Source organism: Montipora foliosa, chromosome 1 (genome assembly GCF_036669935.1).
Source record: "Montipora foliosa isolate CH-2021 chromosome 1, ASM3666993v2, whole genome shotgun sequence".
In the NCBI taxonomy this organism is placed as follows: Eukaryota; Metazoa; Cnidaria; class Anthozoa; order Scleractinia; family Acroporidae; genus Montipora; species Montipora foliosa.
Window position 1 is genome coordinate 57,682,975 of NC_090869.1, and position 11,190 is coordinate 57,694,164.

Genomic DNA, 11,190 nt, shown 5'->3' on the forward strand with positions numbered 1-11,190 from the left:
ACTCGGTGACCCCCATTTTTAATTTCTGAAAGGTAGTCAGAAGGGCATGATGAAACTTTGTGCAAAGTTTTAAAAAATTCTGTCCAGTGGATTCAGAGTCACCTTAATTTTATGATTTTTTAAGGTAGCTCAGAATCCTTCTAGACAGAATATTTTTAAACTTTGCCGAAAGTTTAATTGGTTAAAAGAGTTCAAATCGTGCCTAAATTGTTTTTGCACCTCTTTGACTTTATGCTGTCCTTCAGTTTTAAGTGGTGAGTTTTGATGGTCTATCTATTTCACGGGGGTTTTGTGTGTCGTGAAATTGCCTTAACTTGAATGGCGTGACATATTCTTCTTAACCCCCTTTGACTCGCAGAATTGATCGGTATGTAAATTCACCTCTCAAGTTCAATACACTGTCATGTAGACAAGTATTTAGAGCGAAAATTCTTATCAGCTTAAAGTGCCCCTGTGACCGAAAAATCAATTCTTACTTTGACGTCACTTTTCCCTGGATCCAACCCTCTGAGGTCCAATCGGTCAGTTTTGAACGTGAGTAATGGCGGACCGTGAAAGATGGCCTTTGGATTAAAATCAAAGCTCAAAATTTTGCCAGTCAAGTGTTAAGAAAACACACTTTACAAATCTGAAGGAAAAAAGGAAGTGATTTTTTTATTACAGGGGCAGCTTAAGGGTATGATCCTGATATGACGCCAAATTCTCATTACCAGCTAAGGAATAAATATATGGGAGTAGTTAGGAAAATTAACTTCTTGCGCATGGGAGCCAAAGGGTTCACTTAGTTTAAACGACATTGTTACATTGTTACATGTAGACATTGTTTCATTGGCCCTGAAAAGAGCCTCTATGGGGAGCGGTCAATTAAGTATGTTTTTTTTTTGTTACCATACTCAGCGATCAGGGACCTCAACCCAGAATGATTTCTGTGAATGTCGTGTTCTTTAAGGATCCTAGTAAAGACGATTTTATTACGTTATGAGACGTTTGCCTCAGTTTTTAAAAAGTTTGTAATTATGCACAAATTCAATTTATTTGTATGAAATGGAACAGTGAAAAAAGGAGTTATGGCGGAGAAAATGTAAATAAACAGCTATTTTTTTTTGTTAATCACGTTTTAGATTGAGAGTATTTGGGGAGGGTAGGGGAGTTGCAAGCTGTTATTTTATGGAGGTTTATGGGGGACACGTCGATTTTCTCGTCGCATATTACTTACTTGCGATCGTAACATGAGATAGTAGGTAAATGACGTCATGTGTTGTGGGGATGCGTGTTGATTCTTGATCAGTGGACCAAGTGGTTGGTAACTACACGAGTGAACGTTTTTTACTCACTCAACGTTTCAGATGGCTGGGCTCCTCCAGGTTATCTGCTGACCGAAAGGAATGGCAATCATGAACGAAATCATTTAATGGAAAAGTATTTTCGACCCGGTTTTTACTACTTCGAATTTATGTCTTTTCTTCCGTTATGCTACGGCGTTCGCCTAAAGCCTGTTTTTCACTAACGACGGAAACACAAGCGCAGGCATAAGTAGCTTGTGGTAGTGAAAACGAACGTCGACATCAGCATTAAGATCAACCACGGCATCCTCCATTTTGTTCAAATGCTCAGGGGAGGGGAATCTCGAACGATGTCTTCAATAGACCTCTTTAGCTTGTACATTTTGTTTTCCCATTTCAGACCACGTGATGTTACTCTAGGGAAAACTTTCTTTCAAATGTCGTCCTATGCACGTGAATATGTACGCATAACTTATGAAAAAACAAAAGGAAAATTCCCTTGAGAACATCACGTGGTCTGAAATGGGAAAACAAAACGTACAAGCTAAAGAGGTCTATTGGCCAGACGTAGCAAATTTCCTTGTGCTTATGTTGCGTTTCGTTTTCACACGACACAACCGAACGCAAGCATAACCGCAAACACAAGGAAAACGAAAAATTTTGATCCTTGTGCTTTCGCTTGGGCTTATGCTTGCGTTAACCCTGTTTTCGCGGTGAAGTAAGCGCTCTTATGCTTGCGCTTTGTGCTTGAGTCGCTTGTGAAAAACCAGGCTGAAATCTTCGTCAGGGGCTTCGACGAAGAAAGCCGGAATCAGTCTAGAATTGGTAGGGTGGTAAACGCAGTACTACACCAAGAGTTGCAGAGTAGTGCAAGTTGCATCGGCTATCATCAAACGGCCACGGGATTGTGAGTGATCGAGACATAGCTCGATGAATAGTGAAGACCCTAAAACCAATGCCGGCAACCTCCACTACTCTGCAGCTTTTGATCAACTGCATTTACCACCCTCTGTAATCTATACTGAATCCGGCTTTCTTCCTTGAAGCCCGAGAAATGTGAGAATCCTTTTCTAGTTGATGAAGACTTACGCGAACGCGGCCGTAGCATAAAAGAAGTAAAGACGTAATTTCGAGGTAGTAAAAACCAAATCGAAAATACTCTTGCATTAAATGATTTCGTTCACGATTGCCATTCCTTTGGTCGGCAGATCAAGTTCAACAAAGTTGAACGGATGTTGGGCAAATGTTGGACGCAAGAACAAAGTTGTGCGGAGGCCGTTCAAACGGTTTCATCATTGCACCCGCAAAAGAACCAACACTTTCGCAAAATTTGATTGCGAGGAACTAAGAACTAGAAACCACTCTCTCTCTCGTCCAGATAAACTACGCCATTTTGACTTTTACGGCCTGATGTGAGCATGCGTGTGTTCTACAATTGTTGAACAGAGTGGTTAGACGGCTTCAACACCATTCAACATTTTCGAGAACAAAGGAAAAGTTGAATCGACGTTAAATGAAAATTTAAACCGATTTAAACTTGATTCAACACGCTTTCAACAGACGGTTCGCCCGCTCGGTTAACAAATGAGCACAATTATTTCTTCTTGTTTTATTTTAATATATTATCATTGTGGTCTTAACTTAAAGGAACGGCATTTCGTTAATTACTCCTATCAATTTTGAGTCCATGTTTTAATCTGGGAAACTCTACTCCGGGTTAAATGTACAGCAACATTGAAACGGAGTTTTCGTTGCCGGTTTGATAAAGTAATAGTTTGTTCACTCGAAAGTACCCCGACAACTGTCGTGCGACGAAGCCCGCTGCTTGTGTCCGTCGCGAACACTCCGGAACCCGAACTTCCTTGTGCGACGTCACACCGATTCAATATAAGACCCCTGGTTACGAGTGGGTTGCATTTGGTAGTCCAGAGACTGTTGGAAGGTTTGTCACCCGGAAATCCTGCAATGAAAGGAAACATGGAACAGATTTTAGTTGCAACTGCCTTTTCAAGGTTTTTGGACTGTGAACTTTTGGGCGGGGCGGGGGGGTCACGATTTCGCTGCGCATGCGTAACATTTTTTGCCTCGTAGACGCAGCCCAAACAGGATTCGTACTCGTTGCCTTCCTTCAGAGGTAATCGCAATGACCACTTGATCACGGAAGGCCACGTGTCAATTCACCAGGAAAATATGTATTAAAGAATTGTAAGCGTGACCGAAAACGAGTTTTTTTCCGTTGCACGCAATGCCATATACGGTTATCGTATGACTCGGTAGCAAAACCCTAATCTCATAGTTTTATGATTTTATCGGTATTGTTAAGAAAAAGTATTAAATGTTTTAAATACCATTGTAGAAACTTGTAAAGCATCTAGCATTGAAATCAATGCCGTTAATAACAGTTTTAACTGTGAACAACTATGCTACGATGTGGGTGACCGGAAAGGAAGTTTGGTGTTTTCGTTCCACTCGAAATCCGACGACCCGAGAAACATTATGCGTAACAATTCTCATTTGTTTTCAACAAACAATAATTGATTTTCAAATGCTTCCATACTCATTTGCGTATTTTCTACATTTTCCTTTGATCAACCTTCTTTCATACAATTTTTTTAACGTTAACTCTTCCCTTTTCGACCTAAAACATTTGAACTTTAACCAAACCAATTTTTTCCCACCCTACCCTGAGCGCTCAACTTTTAACAAGAATAACTCTCTTTCCTTTTGTTGACTACTTTGATGCCGACTTCACACAATTCACGTGATCAAAAGCACTTTTCCGTGATCTTTCCCACCTTTTTACACGTGCACAAAACTGCCAAGATAAATTCATTGCCTGACTAATACTTGAACTTTACCCCACCAGAATATTGTACGTGTTAATTCTCAATTGTTTACAACGAGAGCTAATAGCCAAAGCTAATTCAATTTGAAATCACCGCCTCATTCATTAGCTTATTTTCTACATTTTCTATCGGACAACTCTCTTCCAAAGAAACGCGCACCGTTTGATTGGCGCTTTTCGATCTGTTTCATCCCCACAAATACTAAACATTCAAAAACACCCCCCCCCCCCCCCCCCCACATCTTCAAACTCACACCTCATGAGCGAAACGACACGGCGCTCAACCCCTCATTCTCAGTGGCATCAGTATGAAACAACTTAGGCTTAAGGGATATGTCCGCAATGTCTCACCCATCATTACAAAAAAGGTGAGCTAAATCTTTTCCTTCTATTTCAAATCGACGAACATCCCCACCAAAGACGCGGCAGTATGCTACGACACTGCCCAACAGAAACTCTTAAAAGCGTATGAAGACTCGAGAGAGCCAGTTACTCTACACGATATCACACAGCACGGCGTTATCCTCAGCAAGGTCTCGCATTGAAACAGCAAACAATGACATCTCATACCAATATTCTGAGACCTTATCCGTGGAGAAACCTGCGGTCACCATCAAAGAAACTAAGACTCGTAGAAAACTAATTGACATCTGTAAAAGGAAATTTAACGCTTGATTTGGATTCCGTTGAACAAGTCATGATGAATGATGGCTTTCTTATCGCTGTGCCAAACCGCTGTACCAATACTGACAACACAGGAACCATTCCCTTAACGCTATGTTGTAACACCAAGAAGCCAGTAATGACCACAGTTACACCATCACTGATGAACGAATAAAGCTATTTAACTCCACAAAGTACCTCACGACTACTCCAATCAGTCGAATCACACTTGCAGGTGATGTCTTTCCTCCTCCACCACAAGAACTGTTCAACAGCCTCTTTGACACTGAAACAGTCAAAATCGACAAGATCCGCCAGGTAGACACCTTTAAAACCTAGTTATCCTACCTCTAATGTGCAAAACAGATAACTGATATAACGGCAACTTATGTAAGTCGTATTAAATGTCCAACATGTCATGCGGCGCAACCTGTCTCCTGGTGCCTGTCTCCTCGTGCCATACGCCGAGATCAGGACCATGCACTTACATTGCGCAAAGTAGTCACTCCAACTCTAGACACTATGTATTTTCTATGTATTTTCTCATTTTATTTTCTCATTTACCCATACATAATTGAGTTGTTTTCCGCACAGACTTTTCACAGAAGGTACTTCAAGTATAATTCGAACTCACCTTCTCCTCATTTAGAGGCGATCGCGATGACCACTGGACCACGAAAAACTACTTACCGGGAACATATCGGGGGATGGGGGGTGGGAAATGGAAACAATTGTGTGGGTGACCGGAAACGAATTTCTGTGTTTTCGTTCCAGCCAATAAGCTATTATGATCCTACGACCCGATAACACATCTCACCACCCTAATTTTCATTATTTTGCCGCTATTGTTAAGAAACAGTCTTAAAATTTGTAAATACAATAGTAGAAACTTGTGAAACATCTGTTTTCTAATTTTAATCGGAATCAGTGTCGTTTAATGTGACTTTTGACTTTAAACTTTGGACTACGGAATTGACCTGGATATTGACCAAGATACTGTAAAGAAAATCAAAGAAAAAAACCACCAAAATACTGTGAACTTCAAAGGAAATCGGCTAAAAAAACCTTGAAACATAGTGTAGGCTACCAGTAGCCTCTAGTTTAGTTTCAAAAGACCCGGTGTCGCAGGGTATACTCAGAAAATTGATGATATGCCAAGCGGGTTTCGCGGCCATCTTCGGTTTTCTTTGGTTGTTTGTTATCCTTTTTAAAACCCTGTTTAACAGAATCTTTTTACGAAGCACTTTTACTGTATTGGAGTAAAGTTCCATTGTTTTTTTTCTCAATCTGTTGTTCCTTTTTTTTTTTCAAGCAATCTTGTGTTGTCTTACAAATGTAGAGTTGTAGTTTTCGTTCGACGGGTCTTTCATCTCTCTCCCTCTTCCCCCCCCCCCTCTCCCCCCCTCTCCCCCCCCCTCCCTCCCTCCTGCCCGGGTGGGGACATCAAAGAGATTGTAAACGTGGTTTTGTAAAGCCGTAAACGTTTTGCAGCTTTTTGCAAAATTTAATACCTTTCGGAAAGGATTGTTAACTCTGAAAACTTGTGAACTGCGAATTAAAGAAACTGGCCGAAGGACTCGGCAAATTAAGCGGAAGAGGGAGTGCGCGTATAGTGAGCCTCTACAAAAGCACAGCGGAAGCTATCCTCTCAACGTCCGTAGAGGCTCCACTTTCTACTTCTGACCCCGGCACGTTTTGTGCCCGCTCTTCTTTTTTCCTTGCCCCTTCACCTTACTTCCACCCTACCGCTTGAAAAACCACATAACAGAGTTTTAACATCACGTTTACGTGAAACGAGAACAGTAAAAGTGATCATGTGACCAAAAGCATTTTCCGGTAAGTCAAACGAGGAAAAATTTGTTTTCATGGTTATAGATCGTTCATAACTGATTCCTTGCTTCAGTCAATTTTCTTCACTCTGAACTCACGTCAACTGACTCTCTGTTGACTCACAAAACAACTTCCTGATCGAAACTCGCAAGATTTGACAGATAAGGATTTTCTTTTTTTTACAAACAATGTTTAAAAAGACTCCGAGTTTTTGCCGCGGTTTCTGCTTTTTGTTAAATAAATACTCGAGTTGTGTCGATGGTCGCGTGAAGCTGAAGTCACAAGCCTCACTCCATTTTACGTGAAACGTGATGCCAAATCTCTCCATTATCTCTATATTCACCTGTTATAGAAACGACGGATTTCTTAGACAGAGACACATCCGAAGAAACACTTATATGTGGTCGATTCGTCGACCTTCTCAATTTCAGTACAGCGTAGTCGTCAGTGACTGCCTGCAACGTTCTCCATTCCTCTGAGGTCGACACCGTCATTACATTATACCACTGAAATCTACCATTTGGTTCCAAGAAGCCAACCTGCAATGCCCTGGTGGTTACACCATCCAGGCAATGCGCACTTGATAGCACGTGTCGAGAGCCAATCAGGACACACGAGCAAGACCATGAACAAGATCCTCTGCAGCTTAGTTTACACGCTGATGAATACGGTTTCAATTGAGCTGTAGTTGCTGATGGTACTCTTCTTCGATCGTCAGCACCAAAGATAACACGCCTTTCCTTGTCACTCAGGGATAGATGTGGGCTGAAAAAAATTATTCCTGTTCTAAGGGGCTTAACTTAACTTATTATTTTTGTTTTCATAGTATAAAAAATATCTAAATTGTAACATGCACGAGGAGCGCATAGAGATTACTTCATGGTTGGTGAGCCCGTACGATTTTTATTCATGAGTTGTGAAGAATCGCAAACGAACGAGTGAGTTTGCGATTCTTCACAACTATGCACAGACTGAAAATGGCGGATAATGGGCCATTTTCGGGTGTCACAATTCCGTCTGTATCTCTAGAACGGAGAAGACTTCACAGTCATTTTTCTTTTTGTTGCCTTGAAAAAATGTCAAAATATCGTCTTTCCAAAACAAGCACTTGACAGTTTCTCAAATGGCATTTCGGGCCCGAAAAGTTCTCGGGACTTTCGAGAAACGGGCCCTTGGTTACTTTCTACCTGTTGCGGTTTTCAACCTTGTTTAGTTTGAATCGCTGCCCATTCTTGTAAAGCGCATTTGAGTGTATCCATATGGAAAAATGCGCTATACATCAATATGACGTAGATTGTCATTATGCGAGATGCTCAATTCTAGCTTTCCTTCCAGTCAGAGACCAGGGACCCGTTTCTGGAAAGTCCCGACAGCTTCAATTCAGGGCCGAAAACTGATCCATTTATAAAACTGCGATCCGTTTGTTTGAAAAACTTGCTCTTTTGACATGTTTCTAAGGAAACAACAGCTTGACAGCTCTTTGTTTGACAGGGAGAATTGTGGCACCCGAAAAGTTTCGGAACCTCCGACAAACTAACTGCCGGATTCGGGGGGTTCGATTGAACCTCCTAAATTAAAACAGCTAACGTCAAAAACTTGTAAAAATATAAAATAAATACAATCAATCTTGAAAGCAATTAATTCATAACCATGTAAGTTAAGACTGTCAGGCTTGACTCTGATGAACATTCACTACGGAAAGCCCGTTGACTACCGTGACGATGCTGTGGTTAAACTTTTTGTGGAAGGATACCCCCGAAGAATGCTTCTTGTTGATCCCGTCTTTGACGAAACACAAAATTGAAAAAGGATCCAATGCAGTATATTTTTATCATAGTTTTATAAATGCAAATTTGCATTGTTTTTACGCAGCTTTGTTACATTTTGATGCAAAAAGAATGGAATTTCCAACTTTTAAAAATGATAATAAAACACGCTGAGTTTGTCTCAGAATGGCGGAAATTGCGTTTTTGCGGGGACTTTCCCCCAAGAGGGAGGGGGGTGGGGCGAAGGCGGTCATCGAACTCCCTCTGCTAAGAACCTGGATTCGCCCCAGAAGAGTCTGTTCAAACTGCGTGGTTGGTAGTCGCGAGATCGTAGGAATGTTCCCCAACAACTCCGGAAAATTTCGATTGCAAAGGAAATAGTCAAGCTGTTTTGCTATGCTGTAAAACGTAGAACAAAACTTCCAATCGGAATTTTAAATAGGAACGTGCCATTTGGATCGAGCTTAATTATGACCAGGCGAGAACAGCTAATGCCCCTAGCTTGCGTGATCCTTTGCCTATATCTACTTATTTTTAGATAGCTATTTTCACGCAAATCCAACATTATTTGTTCACCCGCGGCGTTTAGCCGAGCACCGTCATTCATTGGCTTAGTTCAGAATACAAGGCGAGAGAAAACGATTGCTCGGATGAGAATTGAATGTACGACTTGTAAGCGCCACGTTATCAAAACTCCCACCCTTGGTTATTCCAAATGCAAAACGAAACGAGGATCAACTGGTTTCCGTTTGTAAAAAATGGGAAACAATTCTGTACATGTGTTTTCTAAGGATGCGTTTGATTGACTGTATTCAGGAATAGGAATGCATGGAATAGAAGTTATAAATCCTTTTTAAAATTGTCAAACACCTGCTCAGTAAAATGCCATTTTAAATGGCATATCTTTATTATCCTTGTTGCTTCAAAACGCCAGACATACCGTTTTAAATCATCACTCCACGTATTTCTATTCCGGAATAGGGTCAATCAAACGCACCTTAAGTTTTTTCTCTCGTTTTTCAAGCATAGCTTCTTCTGTGCATTCAGTCCTGATTTTCTAATAATAATGGATTTTTACGGCGAGTTAAAATGACTCATTCTTTTTCATCTTTTAGAAATACAAAATCGTTATTCGGCGACTTTTCTATGTCAGTCAGATCCCAATCACTGTTTTTTTTTTTGTTTTCCATATATAACAATGTCGTTACTTTCTCTAAGGGAGACATGTTATGTGTAACATCCTCACAATAGATTGCCACAAAAAATCTTTGACATCGAAAAGTATTTATAAAGAACTTGTTCTGTTGTTGACCATTGTATTAAGCTTAGATTTTTAAATAAATACACTTAGTAAAGGTGTCCGTGAGACGCTTCATGACTTTACCCTTCATGACTAAAGTTACACACTTTTCTGCTTTAAAAAAACACATTTTAGGATAACTCAGCAATCAGGTCTCAACAACTGAAATAATAAAGGAATTGATCTTGCTATGAAGTCAATTGAGTCAAGATGAACAAATAAATTCGATAACAAACACTCAGCTGAAAGCCGTGTAGCATTAAGAAACCTAGTGAAGGCTCTTTCAAACCAATCGGTTAACTTTTTCATACAATTTGAAGCAAAACGCAAGCAACTAAACTAAAAAAGATCAACAATCATGAATGAAGAATTGGTTACCTCGCAACTTTAAGCATCAAGCACAAGACAACTAAAGCAAACTTCATTTTTGTCTTCATGTCACTGTAATCGCCTGCAACTGACAAAGTTGTCTCTTTTCTATGTACACGCCTGGTGGGAGTAAATTGTAATCTTTCCTCCTCCAGCTTTCCAATTATTTTTTGTCTCTTCTTAATGACACAATTCTGGAAATTATTTCCTTCCTATTGATTTGCAGCCAGCGAAAAAAAAATTATTGTCAGTTTTTACGACTATTTGCTAGCCATTGAAGTATCACTTCGGTACTGACATATGTATACTGAGGGGTTATTTAGAACATGCATAAACTACTGAAGATATTTTCCACTAATACTGCGTTTAAAGGTTTTTAATTCACTTGCCAAGCTTTCTGTAAACCATTTTAGACTTTTCTCGAATATCTAACTGAGATAAATACCGAGAATAGCACTATTAAAGAAAATCCGCATTATTATACGTCGCAGGGGCGCCGCCTATCCAAAACACCCATATTTGGACAAGAGCTGAAAGGATCAAAGACTCTTGAGGTGGATTAGGCTGACGCTCGAGCTATTTATACTGCTTAGTTTAAACACAATTCCCGAGGCAAAGAATGAAAAAAATTGTGAATTATAAGAAAAAGAGAATTAAACAAGAAAAGCTTAAATTGCTCTTGCCCTTATTTACATGTTTAAGGCAATTGCATTTTTGGTAGCGTTTAATGACCTTTAAATGAAATAACAAATATAAGCGACTTCCCTTTTGATGAAAGAAAATCTTAGAGAAAAACTGTAACAGGAAATTTTCTTTTTTGTAAGACATAATGGGAAAACAACATCAGAATTTATTTCAAAATTGGTATTATATAACTAGAGTTTCGTGTTTGATGTCAATGAAGGACTATCTTGCACATGTAACTGGAAGTCAAGAACTTTCTATGAAGAAATTATATGCTCTCTGATTTGGTGGCATTGAATTTCCAACAATAAGACGGAAAAAAAACGCTAGCCGTTACCGAAAATATATTTATAAGATTGTACAACTTCCTCACACGTTGGCAGTCGTCTCAGTTCAAATAGTACTTTCTTTATTTTGGGAAGTTTAAGGTCAAACTGAAAAACGGTCATT

The 11,190-nt window shown here is 39.8% G+C and overlaps 1 protein-coding gene across 1 annotated transcript in view; it reads right to left on the reverse strand.

Annotated features, from left to right (window-relative positions):
- Window positions 1-2,891: 2,891 nt before the first annotated feature.
- Window positions 2,892-11,190, reverse strand: part of LOC137971597 (serine protease 23-like) — an 8,340-nt gene continuing 41 nt past the window's right edge. Inside the window, exons 2-4 of the mRNA XM_068818401.1 lie at window positions 10,066-10,268; window positions 6,965-7,386; window positions 2,892-3,243 (exon numbers count right to left, since the gene is read on the reverse strand). Of these exons, the coding sequence (XP_068674502.1) occupies window positions 2,957-3,243; window positions 6,965-7,386; window positions 10,066-10,268 (912 nt within the window). The 3' untranslated portion in view covers window positions 2,892-2,956. The remainder of the gene's footprint in view (window positions 3,244-6,964; window positions 7,387-10,065; window positions 10,269-11,190) is intronic.